The sequence below is a fragment of the Zootoca vivipara genome, chromosome 2 (genome assembly GCF_965207765.1).
Source record: "Zootoca vivipara chromosome 2, rZooViv2.hap1.1, whole genome shotgun sequence".
NCBI classification, from domain to species: domain Eukaryota; kingdom Metazoa; phylum Chordata; class Lepidosauria; order Squamata; family Lacertidae; genus Zootoca; species Zootoca vivipara.
The window spans coordinates 53,382,128-53,396,568 of NC_142584.1; the positions used below are offsets into that span (position 1 = coordinate 53,382,128).

The following is a 14,441-nucleotide window of genomic DNA, read 5'->3' on the forward strand; positions in this document are numbered from 1 at the left end:
TCCATGGCCTGGTGAATAGGGACCATAGAGTAGTGGGAAGTCAATGTTGCATTATGGGGGAGGTGTGCACTAGCAGAGAGGTGATAAAGCACACTTTCTGTCCAATATGCAGCTGAAGACAGAGTATGTAGATGTTCAGGTTGGGCATTCCAGCACCAGACGACAGTCACAGGGATATAACTTGCACCTTGCTAACTTATTAGTGATATTCTGGGGGAAATGTTGCAATTGAGACTTATTCTAAAGCTAGATAAATCCAAGCTGAATCTTATACTGTGAGCTGACTGCAAATGCATTTGGCCCTTGGAAACCCGCATTTTTATTACCAAGGTTCAGGGCAGTCTCAAGCAGGTCGGGTGCCCTGGCGCTGAGGGGCGGAGATCGCTCCGGCGCCCCCGCCCTCGCAGGGTGCAGTATGGTTTCCGTGCGGCTTTGCCGCACAGCGCCCCACCTACCAGCCCAGCGCCCTGGCGCACGGCGCCACCGGGACTCTACCTAGAGCCGGCCCTGCCAAGGTTCACTCTTTTGTCACATGCTTCGGATCATCTCATTCAGTTCAAGGGACAAATGAGAAATTGTTTCTATAATCAAAAGAAACAGTCAACATGGTGGCAACTATTCTAATAGCTTTCTGCCAGGGTGTTATCTTCCGCAACAACTTTCCCTGACTGCTGTTCAGATTACCTGTCACTTTCCAGTCATGCATGAAATATCATGCTGTTTATTAAATCTTTATCGCTTCCCCTCCTGCTGTTTTTGTATTAATGCCAAAATCTTGCAAAGCTTGCAACTCCCTTTGAGGGAGGCTAATGACACATCCTGTAGTTTGAATTTGAAAGAAAAAACGGGGAGTGGGTTCTACACTCCAAAATGAAACAAAGTTTTCCTTGAACCACTGGGTATCAGAACAAATATTCTTTGTGCACAAGATTAATCTATAATGATATAATGCAGGTATCCCCAAACTTCGGCCCTCCAGATGTTTTGGACTACAATTCCCATCATCCCTGACCACTGGTCCTGTTAGCTAGGGATCATGGGAGTTGTAGGCCAAAACATCTGGAGGGCCGCAGTTTGGGGATGCCTGATATAATGGAAGTAGATCAGTGGTCAATGAATTTGTGAATAATTTAACTCCATGTTTACCCTCTAGCTTTCTCCACAGTCATTCACAGCATCTGTTATTGCTTCCAAGCACAATTGCCATGAAAAGCTAGACTACTATGGTAACAACAACAACAACAATTTTATTATTTATACCCCGCCCATCTGGCTGGGTTTCCCCAGTGTTATCTAATGAAACATTTCTCTGGAGTTTTGGTTAATTATATCTTGCTGCGTTAAGAGATCATTCTTATTGCAATGACCATAATTCTGTTTCCTCAGGAGATGTGTAACTCCTTTTAGATAAACTGAGATCGATTTTCTTACAAATGAATAAGCACTTGCTGTTTACTATGGATCATAGATGACAAAACTTTCACCACAGTAGTTTTTAGTTAATAGCTTACTGTAACTATATATGGCTTTTCTGTTAATTCACAGAAAGCCAGTAATAATTTAAAGTAACAGAACAAACAAACAAACAACAAACAATAAAAGAGCAGTATTCTCTGAAGCAGGCTTTTCGGAAACGAATTGCATAGCACATGAATGATGTAAGATTGGAAACCTATTTTCTTTAGGTTAGATGAGTGTTTTTTTTATATGCAAATGATTGAGGGTGCCATCACAAAACAAAATTAAGTATAAAACAGAGGTAGGGTCCAAGCCACAAAACAAAAACTCATCGTTTTCTGTTTGAATTTAGCAAACCCCTCAGTCCACAGAAGGCAGCTCCTTCCTTGTCTTTCAGGCAATTCCCCTCATCTCTCTTTCTTCCCCTCCCCCATTAACATCAGCACCGAAATATATGCAAGACTGGCACTGCAGAATTGTCAATTGGAACTGTGTCAGGTTAGGACTATAATCCTGACCAAGATTAAAAAGCCTCTCTAACCATACCTTCGGGAACTCCTAAGGTGACAATACCCTACAGGTCCTTTTCTGTGTTGGCCTACAACCTCTGGAACTCTCCCCTCTTGAATAGCTCCCTCACTCCTTACATTTAGGAGGGCACTCAAAGCTTTTTTCTTTTTTAAAAAAAATCAGGCTTTGGAACTCCCCTAGCTATTTTGGCTGCTATCTAATCTGCTATAGTTTTGGGTGGTCTGTTATATTCCTACTTTATATACACCTCAGCGGCTGTATAAGAAGCATTTTATTCAGGTTCTTAAGCTTTCTATTTCGTAAAAAAACACTCATTCAGCAACCCTGGAAGCACATATTGACAGAGTCACTTTTCTATTCAGATGCTGTATTACATAACTTTAAAATATTATACAGATGCTGTGTCATAAAACATAAACATTCAGTCTGACACTTCTAGCTATTGCCTTTTATTAAACCCCTTATAGGCCTATTTTTTTCAGAACTGAGATGGTGGTGAGAGGAAGCTGAAGAAATAGCTTACTGCTGACTTTTAAAGGACTAGATTTATATATATATATATATAAAAGAACACCTGCATAGCAACATATTTTTATTAACCAAAGCACAAAAACTAAAATGTTCCACGAAAAGGTTTAAGTTTAGAATTGTCCCAAACTAGCAGTTCCTTATGGGACACGGGTGGCGCTGTGGGTTAAACCACAGCTCCTAGGGCTTGCCGATCAGAAGGTCGGCGGTTTGAATCCCCGCGACGGGGTGAGCTCCCGTTGCTTGGTCCCTGCTCCTGCCAACCTAGCAGTTCGAAAGCATGTCAAAGTGCAAGTAGATAAATAGGTACTGCTCCGTCAGGAAGGTAAATGGCGTTTCTGTGCACTGCTCTGGTTCGCCAGAAGTGGCTTAGTCATGCTGGCCACATGACCTGTCCTGGAAGCTGTATGATGGCTCCCTCGGCCAATAAAGCGAGATGAGTGCCACAACCCCAGAGTCGGTCACAACTGGACCTAATGGTCAGGGGTCCCTTTACCTTTACCTAGTAGTTCCTTAAGATGGAGACCAGACAAAGACTGTATTAAAATAAGATTCATTAACTGGGTTCCATTAAAACAACAACACAGAAGAGTTTGTTTTAGTGGATTGCAAATATCACTGTTATTGATTACAATTCACTGCAATCAGTTTTGGCAAGGAGCAGATGAGTTGCAATTTACAATCATGTAAGTTTTTATTTTTTGTTTTTATTATTTATTATTATTTTTAAATAAATCTAACTCTCTTGGTATGGGGGTGGAAAACGTATGCAAGCCAAAGGAAGACTTAAGATGAACTTACATAATTCTGAATGAAGTGACTCAGTGCACGACAGACACCTTCCTTTGGATGTTTGAGTTTGTTGTTTGTTTTGTCTAGACTAGAAAAGTTTCTGAACTTGAAAGTTCTCTATTGTATTTTGCAGAGAGCCAAGCAAAGCAGGGCTATTTAACAGACAATGGTACCTTCATTTCTGCTTTCATTGCAGGGCTGAAAGGGATGCCAGGCATCCTCCAATCTAGTTCCTTGCTTTTCATCTGTTTGTGTGATTACTATACAGATAGTTGACACATGAGGGAAATGAAGTCATGACCTCCGAAGGTAAGATGTTTGTTTGCATTTTCTCTGGTTCAGCACAGTGTTAGAGACTGAACTATGAATCAGAAAGAGTTTACTACATGGCAGTTAGCAGACACAGGGTACCCAATTTGGATTGTAACCACAATGAGGGCCAAAAGGTTAGAGCCAGCTGCTACCCCTTTAGGGTTCCGGCATAGATCAAACCCTCACACATGCTATTTACTGTTAAAATGGTGCTGCATGTAGTTTGGCTGTCGATGATAATATAATCTTCTGTGCTAATTATTGCTGTAATTTTTCTCCCTGCTTTTCCCCCCTTGCAAAATATAGAAAAGAGTCCTGAGTAAATCATATTTCAGTACAATGCATGGCCGGTATTTTATACTGGTTTGTTTGCAAACACCCTATGCTGTTCCAAAGGGTCCCTCAACCCCCAGGAATGTCTTTTTGCAGGGTGCATGAGGGTACAATGGTGGAAGGAGCCAGGAAAGCCTTACTGCATGAGTGCTTGCTCTTCTTTGAATCCAACCCAATGAGTGGCAAAGGAACACTAAATATTTCCAGTTAATTGTGCAAGCTTGGTAAAGGAAAGGCAAGAGTTAGGGTTGTTGTTGGGTTTTTTTAAAAGGTCTTTTAATCCCATTACCTCTCCAACCTTCTGAACGCTACTACCCACAACTTCTCGTCTAGCCATGAATGTGGGAGAACAGGATCAATGCCTTTGTGAGGGCTGCTTCCATCTGCTGATGTGTGGAGTGCTCAGCTCTGTCCCCTGGAGACTGACACATTTCCTTCACATTCACAGTATAAAGCTATCCCTCTCCAGAGATTGCAAGAGCCTGCTGCTAAAATGTATGGTTTTAGTTATGAATCTTGTTGCCAGCCAAGAAGAGCCGAGTTATCTCACGAGTGAGGAAAAGGGAAGCAGAGCACCACAGTGCTTGGCTTCCCCATCCATGTCATCCTCTAATGGTAGAATTACATGTTTCAGTTACAGGAATCATATGGCTGTTGCCAAAAGCAGCAACCTTGCAGCTCTTTCTCCCTCCTCCCCCGCAAACATTTAACAGTACAAAGCATATAATGTGCCAATCCCAACCCTTGAAGGCCAAGGGAATCAACTGGAGAATGGATAAAGAGACTCTCAGCACAGTGACATCATGTCACACATTTTGTACCAAAGGTTATGGGAAACATAGGAAGTGGAGACATAGCGCTGGTGTTTTTGAGGGCCAGTGGCAAGTATGAGGGCTGTAACCAGGGCTGCAACCAAGACATTTCAGCACCTCAGGCAACCCCTCTCCCTGCCAGTGAAGAAGGAGTAAGTGAAGGTCAACATTAGGAACGGATTGGGGGAAAGAGAGAAAGATCAACATTGGGATCTACTGGCCCTGGGTACCTTGCCACCTGAGACAATTGCCTCACTTGGCTCCATGCGTTGGCTGCCCCTGACTGTTAGGGAATGCACAAATGTAGAGCATTTTCCTTTCTCAGTGGGCCTTCTCCTATTCAAGGATGAGCCCTAGTGGGCCTACCTGGTGACTGTGACAACAGACAACAATGGCACTAGGAGTGCTTTAATCTGTTCTAATCAGCACAAAGTCTCCTGGCTCCACCCCCCCCCCCAAAAAAACCCCCCAACCACAGATGCTCACACTTACAAGTAAGGAGGTAACCTTTAGTAAAGCATAGTAACAGGACAGAAGCATAAGCAAAGTTGCTAATGCAGCCCAAGAGCTCCCACAAGACAAAGGGCACAAATGAGCCTAGCAGGAATGAGTCTGTTCTAGGAGCAAAATGGCCCAGGATCATGAACCAAGGGGACAAGGAGTTCAATGGAGCTGAGAACTTGTTACAAGAATTTTTCAAACTCATCTGCCAAGCTCAAACGCCAAAGCAGGGGGCCCTTACTTACAGGAATCTCTATCCCTATTGGAATGTCTACCCTGGGTCAAGGTGGGTGCATGACTTAGCCACCCAGTGCTGAGAAAATATTTTTAAGAGAGCCCAAGAGGTACCACATGCACTCACCCCAATAAAGCCGTTGTGCTCATCTAATTAAATTAAGCAAATCTCCCTCATTTCTGAATCATAAAATTAGGACCCAGGGCCGGCCCTACGGCCAGGCTGGGTGGCGCAGGGCGCCAGGGCGCCCGCCTGCCAGGGGGCGCTGCGCAGCTGTGCCCACCCTCCCGCCGCGGAGATGCACCCCCAGCAGCCGCGTTGTGCCCGCCCGCGCAGCTCCGCCCGCCCGCCACGCTGGGAAATGGGGTGGGGCGGGGGCACCAGAGGGATCCGTCGCACCACGGCACCAGGGCGCCAAATATACTTAAGACAGCCCTGTTAGGACCTCTTGGTGCACTCACTTAGATGTCTCTAACAATATAAATATATTTATATTCTTTGTGTATCAATTATGTGCATGGCGATTATATTTTTTATCTCTTAGTGCCATTTCTGTAATTCAATTTACTGCCCTCTGTTTACTCCCTTTTAGAGCTTTTGCACAACAAATGGTTGAGTATGAAAACAATCCTTTTAAAACTAGATGTTGTTGTTTTTGCTTCTTTTGAATAAATATACACACAATAGCTGGACTGATCTGATTACAATATCAAACTATTAAATTTACATGTTGTAATTATACTTAACTGGGTATGTGTTAGCAGCATCACTGTTATAAACTGGGAACCTGATCCTATTCCCATTTTATTTCAGGTACAAGGTTTGGACTCACTGACACTTTCTATTTTAAAATGTTTAGGGTTGTTTTTCTGTTGAAAATGTCAAATCATGACAGTCTACTTGAGAAATGGATGAAATGGTTTCAGGCCTTGGTTCAAAGTGGGAACCTTGATGTTTGCATATTATTTCCACAGAAACTTGGAGCACCTGCGTCAGGAGAACAATAGTTTAAACTTTGTTTTTAAAATACTGATGTCATTACACTAACATTGTAAAAGTTCTGTAAATCCCCTCCATTAGGCTGAATGTGTTTTGTTTTGTCCAGCTTGGCAAAGCTTGAAAATGTTTAGGGTGTGTGAGGTTTATTTTGTTAAGCTTCCACCAAGGTCAGACCTTGAAGGAATGGAACAACATGAATCATTACTTCTGTCTGATTTCCTATCCCAGATTATCAGTGGGGCTGATTAATTAAAGTAATTCATTTTACGCACAAAGTCAAGATTTTCTTAGTTTTCTGTGGGGGGAAAGCACAAGCAGGGAAATTTAAAACTGAGCCATAAAGACCCACACATTTCTACTTAAGAAATAGAACTGAATTTTCCACAGCAAATCCAAAAACTAGTAATTTATCAGGAGCCAACCACTGTTAAATAAAGGAAATAATAACCATTATTGCAGCTACACCATTTTTGTTGAGAAATACCACCCATGCTGTATTGCATGATTGATTACATTATACACATGATCTATAGTATATACACAAGTAGATCTATAAGCATATTCCAGCCATAAGACACAAAGGCTTCTTTTGTGGTCTCTACAACCACAACAGGCACTGTAACTCTCCAACAGCTTGACTTCACCCCTGAAAGGGCACTCTTCCATTGTCTCCCAAGGCAGATGGATGACAGCCAACCAACAATATCTTCCTTGCTTCAAATTAACACTCAAAAGCTAGATTTGCTCTAGTGTATATATCTGTAACGTTTTATGACATTGATAGTTGTTGGCACATGTTCCCAACCTAAACACTATGCCACCATGGCAGCCATTTTTGTCATGTAGTGGGGGTGGGACCAGGGAGGCCATGGCCCCGGGTGCAAATTTATGAGGGGACGCAACCAGGCACCTCTACAACAGGCTCCCACGTTAAGGCCAGAGCTGTAGGGAAGCAAGCCACACCTGTGCCAGGCCTTTTGTGCTGGGCAGTAGTAGTCCCTCCTTATGGCTGGCAGAGGCACAGCTGCAAGTGTGCCGCCACCACCAACCACAGAAGAGGCAGGGAGGAAGAGGAAGGCGGGAAAGCAATGCCAGAGCCACGTGTGTTGTCCAGAGGGCCTAGCTGCAAGGACAGGAGGTCAAGGCAACACAGCAGTGCTATTAGCTTCACATTTATCTGCCTTACTTCTGCTCCCAGGTCGGGGCTAGTTTGCAAGGAGAGACTCCCTTGATTAGATGCTGGCCAGCGAATGGAGTGATTGCTGCCCAGTCCACCAGAATGTCAAGGAGCCAACAGGGAGAGAAGGTTGTTCGCAGGTCAGAGAAAGAAGAGAAACACTTGGCTAACTTGCAGTTAGTTTCTTTATTAAGGAAGCAGAACAAAGAACACACAGAGGGCAATCCTGCCTTAACGAAGCAAGCTGTCACCAGAGAAGCTGTCAGAGTGGCCTTGAGGGAGTATTGCAGGTTCTACCTCCCCTCTGTCATCACTATCAGCACCTACATCAAAACTGGAAATCTCCTCACCCTGTCCTCTCTTTGCACCCTGCTTCTAGCACATCTCAGCTTCTCCCCTCCTCTGAGGTGAGGCCAGAGTCCCACCACCAGTCCCCAGACTCGAAATGCTCTTCCTCTGTGCCTTCCCTGCGGGGCTCTTGGTTGGGTGGATTCCACCAATCCTTCTCATCCAGCCAGTTCCTAACGCAGGGGGCATGCAACACTTGCCCCGCCCCAGGCTCCTGCTACCCACTCTACGCCCCCGACACCATGCCCCAATGGCAGCAACTTTGTGACTAGCTGTTTGTCCAAATTCCAGATGTGCTCACTGGCCCAAAAAGGTTCACAGTGCCTGGTTAGTGGGGCTTAATTCTGAGTGAACATTTATAGGATTGCTCTGTAAGGCTGTGGTCCAATGCACATTTGTTAGGGAATAAACCTCACAACACAGTGAGACTAATTTCTGAGTGAACCTGAACAGGACCACACTTAAAACCACTGAAGAATAGCTTATCTGATGGTTCTCTGGATGTGATAAATTCCATTAAATACCAAAGGGTGCCAAGGAGAATGACACAGAGCTAGCAAACTTTTTTTTAAAATAAACAAAAAGTGTTGATGCCTAGAGACCAATTGCTTTCCCTCTGGGCATATCTATTATGTGCTTGTTTAACAGATGTCTGTATTATTTTACTCACTCCTCATCAGTACCTTGTCACATGTTCCTTGCCTGCTACTACTCAAGGTCTGCGTTATTAAAATCCCCCCATTAAAATAATGGGATTTGGGCAAAACCTATCTAAATTAAGAAGAATATATAGAGTTTTGCAGCCCAAGATATTCAACTTGACTGTCACAATTACAAATAGAATAGTTTTGAAAAGTTATTCATTTGCCTGTCTTTGGCATTTTCTTTTAGGGTTGCTGGATGTGATTCCCATTTACTGCAGCGATTTCTTCCAGGCTGAATGCAGCTACAGAGAATGAATTTTGCAGGCTGTGGCGGCGGCGGGGGCACCTCTTAGCAGCTGTTTCTCCTTGCAATGTATGTGACAGCTTTATGAGCCATTATGTATACCTATCCCAAACACAAAATGGCTACAAAAGTGATATAAAAAGGCAAGTTATCTATTTGACTTCAAACAGAAATGTTCAGTCCTTTAAGACACTCCCAAGATTCAAAGTTCATAAACTTTTGCAATGAAAAGACAAAGGAAGCCAGTATTTTTGACACAATACTCAAAATGGAATGGTCTAAATAGCATAGTACCATGTTTGCTAACTCAATTACCAAGTTCTGTATTTTTGTGATAAAATACTGTTTTAATACAAAATAAAAAATAAAAAATTCCTTGCTGCTTTGTAACGTATATAAGACTTTTACATATCCATTTTTCGAGGCAGCCTGAAGAAGAAATGGGTAACAACTTATTGTAGGATTACTTTATATTTCAATTTGAGATTAAATGTTCCCTATGTCTCTGGGACAGTAGCTGATTTTCTATATTAGGAAAAGAGCTTGGGATATGTTGAATAGCTTAGCTTTAGCAGTGTAAACGTTTTGTTGTTGGGGGAGGAGGATTCAAAGTTAATTTTTATTAACTACTAAAATGGTCATAATCTCAGATGAAGTTGCTTCAAAAGGCCTCTCTGAAAGGCAAAATGCAGCCCTACCCTTTAATTACTAACCATTGGGTTAAATCATAGCAAGGTTAACTTTGTATTAACAAGCCTGTAGCACACAACGTGCCAAGTTCTGCAGTGTCTCCTCTCCCTGAAACTCAGTTTATGAAAACAAGATTTCAAAAGTGTTGCTGCAGGCGGAATCTAGTGCAGCACTGGAAAGCTGCTGGCCAGGTGGTCACATGTCATTTGCTTTGTGTTTCCAGGTGAATAAGAAATAGTACCTCAATTGTTTTCTTATCACGTGAGATTATTGTACTGATTCCCTTTCTCAAGCTGAGGTGGGGAAGAGACTTTAAAATATAAAGCTCTGTTATTTTAAACAGATGGTTTGTTTTGTTATTCCAAAGCACTGTTGTTTTTCTCCTTAGGGGAAAAAAAAGAGTGCTAGGATTTGAAAAAGATGGCATGACTGCAGCCATGACTATAGCCACCACAATGTAAAGTCTGCCCAGGTTCCTCGCATAGCTTGCAGTGGCCTACAAGAAAAATCTTTACAACTACCCAACCATTTGGCACCCTCCTAAATAGTAAAGGAGCATCCCTCCATGCTTAACAGAAGTTGAACAAGCTTTGATCTGATTAACAGGACTGGCAGGTCCTGATGATCACTGACTGGCAAGATGGCTCATGATGGATAGTTCAGTCAGTAGAGCAGGAGACTCTTAATCTCTGGGTCATGGGTTTGAGCTCCACGTTGAACAAAAGATTCCTGCATTGCAGAGGGTTTGACTAGATGACCCTCATGATATCTTCCATCTCTACAATTCTATTATTCTGTGGCTCATTCCGTTTCAAAGTGGTCCAAGCTGCCCTTTTGTTCTCATTAGCCCCAGCTCTGTTGACATCACCTGCTGCTGCTGGTCTTATCACATGAATTTATATCCTCCAGCACAGTGAAATCACCTTTGTGATAAGTTCAGGTGTCTAAAAGCTTCTTGCTTTGAAGGCCTCCCTTGAGCTTTTCTTCTCATTAGATCTGGCTGAGAGCCAGCTTCAGTCTCCTCCTACCTGAAATTTTTAGCTCTCAGAAATTTTGTTCGTATTCTGTTCCTCTCTCATCTCATCTTCAGGCCAATATGCTTAGGAACTCACATGTGGCTTCTACAATAAAACTAAGGCATATCTCTGGCACCTATGACCCCCATACTTCTGTAACATCACAAGAGTTCAGTTCAGGGGGCAAAAGTTGGTCAGTGGCTGGCAACTACAGTAGCTCAATAGAAACTCCATATTTAGAAGTAGGGAATGCTGGATCCTGGGCAGAAATGATATATATCCCCCATTACTTCCATATGAACCCTGGTCTGGTCTAGCAATTCATATCTCACTTTTTAGCTTCCTTAATATCTGTGGAAAACTCAGTCTGACAGGTATTGCCTAGTGGCCTGTCTGTACCTTTTCTTTTTTTCTCCCAGCAAGCCCTGTTACATTTTCCCCTTGAAAACTGACACCAAATACTGCTTTTAAAATACCATTATGGTAGGCACCTGGGATGGTTTGCAGAAAGAGTCAAACAGGGAATTAATTAGCTGGAGTGGGTGGGAGGAGTGTCTGAAGGAAGAGGGCACAACAAAGTATGTTGGTTGAAGGGAGGGGGTTTACTCCTCCCATGCACTTTGCATTTTTATGTAAGAACATAAGTAGAGCCTGATGGATCAGGCCCACCCAGTCCAGCATCCTAGTGTCACAAAGGTCAACCAGATGGCTATAGGAAAACATGCAAGCAGGCCATTTGGTTTGTGAGTGGTGAATATGTGAACAGGACAAATGTAAGAGCGAAAGAGAAAACAACATCCACAAATTTGATGGGTCTCTATTTATGTATTTCAAATTTCAACTGCTGAAAGTATTTACAGCATTTTGAGTTGACATTTGCATCCAGAGCCTATGCATTGTTTACTCAGAAATGTATTTAACTCTGTTTAAAGGGGTTTACTTCCAAGAAAGTGTGTATAGGATTGCAGTCATTGTGTGGCTGGATGGGGGAGAGGGAAAGAATCAGATGCTCTCTAGTATCTACGGTAAATATATGGTTTCTGTTAGAGGCATGTTTTGAAGTAGACACTTCAAAAATTCCAAGAGGGAAGGACATCTTGCTAGTTACTGGGCTCCTATTAGAAACAGCTTCCTCATTTCTTAAAACCACTATTGCCCTGTGGTACATTCACGTGCTTAATGAAGCTCAAGAAGTGTACATATATCCATATCTAGGGGAGGGATTTGTGATTTACTGAACTGTGGGCCAAACAGAGAACATTTTTCATTACAACAAAGCAAAAAAATAAAATAAATGCCATTTTCACAAGGAAATCCAGAGATCTTGTATGGAGCAAAAGAACCAGGAATACTTCAGGGCAGGCTCTCCACTATATAACGCCACAATCCTAAATGTAAAGTGTTACATTGATAGCTCAGGAGTAGCTGTGCCAGAACGGGACATAGTAGGAAGAGGGCCATGCTATCTACAGTACCCAGATATGGACGTTTTCACAGTGGCCAAACTGACTGCCTTGGGATGCTGCCTTGGGATAAATAAAATTAAAATGGTGAAATATCCCAACCTCCTTTTACATTATACAATGACAGACCTGCGTTTTTCTGAAACACTTCTAGAAATCAAACATTCTGATCAGTAGGCACTTTATTGGCATTTCAAGCCAGGCTTCAATCATATTCTTTGTGTGGTTAATAATTAGTAATGGTTATTATTCATACAATTCCAGAATTATCCTAAGCTTGTTTCTCAGACATTTTAGGACGCTGCACTGTTGCATGCTTAGGACTGTAAGCTGAGGTGAACAGTCCAACCCAAAACAAGTTAACTTCATAGCTAAAGTCCCACGACTGTCAGGAAAACTTACTTCCCAGTCAACATGAATGGGATCAGCTTGTTTAAACCAGATATGAAAGTCTTGCACCCCAGGTATAATTTCAGGAGAGCCATTCCTGATAAATGACTGGTCCAAGAATTGCCTTGCCTACACAGCGCTCGAAAATGCTGGGAACCAAGCAGAAAAGAGATAAACAGCAGATAAACCCAATCGCTTCAAAGGCTGGAGGTTCCCTGCTCTGCGCTGACGCTCTGCATTCATTGGTGGGCCAAACACAACACCCAGTCAGACCACTTTGTGCAAACTCTTTCACTTGCTTCCCTGGAACAGATCCCAGGCGACCCAACCCGCTAGTTAAAAGCAGCAACCCATCGCTTTTAAACGAGAACATCTTTCTCTGGTCTCTCAGCAGCCCGCTCTTGATTTTAAAGATCCACGGTTCCAGGTTCTCCTCCTTTAAATCTAAGTCGCCACCCAGCTTTGCTTAGCACACACTCCGATCCCAAATAATAGCCTTCTTATCCACTTACAGCACCAAAGAGGAAACTCCTGAGTTTTGAAACCCTCTGAGTTTTGAAACCAAAGCAGCTGGGCAAAACCAGCCTAATGCCTCAGCACCCCTGAAGGCGGGTCCTGATCCTGCCTCCTCCGTCTTCTTAACTTTTCACAAGCCATGCCACCCTCCCGCATCCAGCAGCGACGAGCGGAACTCGAGCAGCGCAACAAGTGCCTCGGAGGGGAGCGATGCTCCACAGAGCGCTCGGCTTCCCTGGAATGCCGCCTTTGTTGCTGTTGCTGCTGCTCTCCGCAGCGACGCAGTTGCCTCAGAGGCTGCGGCGTCCGGGAGCCAAGACGGGGCACCGTCGTCTCCCTACCCCCCGCCGGTTGAGAGCCCCTGTTAATAGGAAAGGGCGCAAAAGGCTTGCTGGTTTCCCTCGCCTCACGCGCTGCCCAAACTGACCGAGTTCCCCCCTCCTCGCCTGGCGGCGCGCAGGTCGTAGTCCCCTCAGCAGCCAGCCCAGCCGAGCCCAACGCGGGTCAGGGCATGGTGACAGCCTCGCGCCGGCCGGTGCCTGAGGTGCTTCTCAAGGCAGCAGCCAGCCCGTCCCCTCCCCCTCCCCCCGGAAGAAAACGAAAGGGACGCGGTTTCTCCCTCGGGAGACTTACCCTAGAAATGGTCAGCGGGGTGCTGAAGTCCTTGCCCCCGACCAGCCGGAAGCCCCACGGCGAAGGGCCGCTCAGAGCCACTGTCTGGGGCATGGCGGGGCGCCTCAGTTCGAGAGAGAAAGCGAGCGAAAGAGAGAGAGGCTGAAGCCTGAGGGGGCGAAGCGGCGCCTGCTCCGCTCACTCTCCGCTCGCTTCTCCCAAACTCGGCTGCTTTCTAATCCACTTAAAGCCACTGCTAATCTCCGGTCCGGCCTGACGTCTCTCTGTTTCTCCACCTCGGGGAGAAGAGGAGGAGGAGGAGGAGGCGGGAGAGGAGAGGCGGGGAGAGGCGGGTCGCTTGGCGCGCAGGGCGGTCGGGGCTTCGGAGTCCGACGGGTCGCTCTCAGGTGTCCTCAGGATGACCCTCCCGCTCCAAGGAGCCCTGTTGGAGAAGCTGGAGAACTTCTCTCTCTCAGTCTTCTAGTCAGGTCCCTTAGCTGTAGGAGTTTCATAGTATTACACAGCCCTTCCTACCTGTTGTTTTCTCACCAAGGACTAGTGGGTTGCTCACCAGTTCTCGAATTACACAAAAGAAGAAATGAGCAGCCTGGGCTGTGTATATAGAACATTTCTTACCTTCACCTTTCATGGAAAATATTCCCCAGGGGCCCACAAAAGTGTGATTAAAACTATCTTCAGGACAGATAAATGCTGGATAAAGCCATCCAAAAGCATACAGCGAGGGAGTGTCGGACTAAAAACATAAAACGAAAGAGCAGA

At 44.4% G+C, this 14,441-nt stretch overlaps 1 protein-coding gene across 2 annotated transcripts in view; it reads right to left on the reverse strand.

Moving 5' to 3' along the window:
* The window catches only part of PDLIM4 (PDZ and LIM domain 4), a 76,046-nt gene extending 62,165 nt beyond the window's left edge, over positions 1 to 13,881 (reverse strand). Inside the window, exon 1 of one of the 2 annotated variants that reach the window (XM_035105414.3) lies at positions 13,683 to 13,881. In XM_035105414.3, the coding sequence (XP_034961305.3) occupies positions 13,683 to 13,775 (93 nt within the window). In that variant the 5' untranslated portion in view covers positions 13,776 to 13,881. Of the gene's footprint in view, positions 1 to 13,476; positions 13,584 to 13,682 lie in introns of those variants that run through there. The other variant, XM_088661885.1, reaches the window with a different exon arrangement.
* Between the last annotated feature and the right edge of the window lie 560 nt (positions 13,882 to 14,441).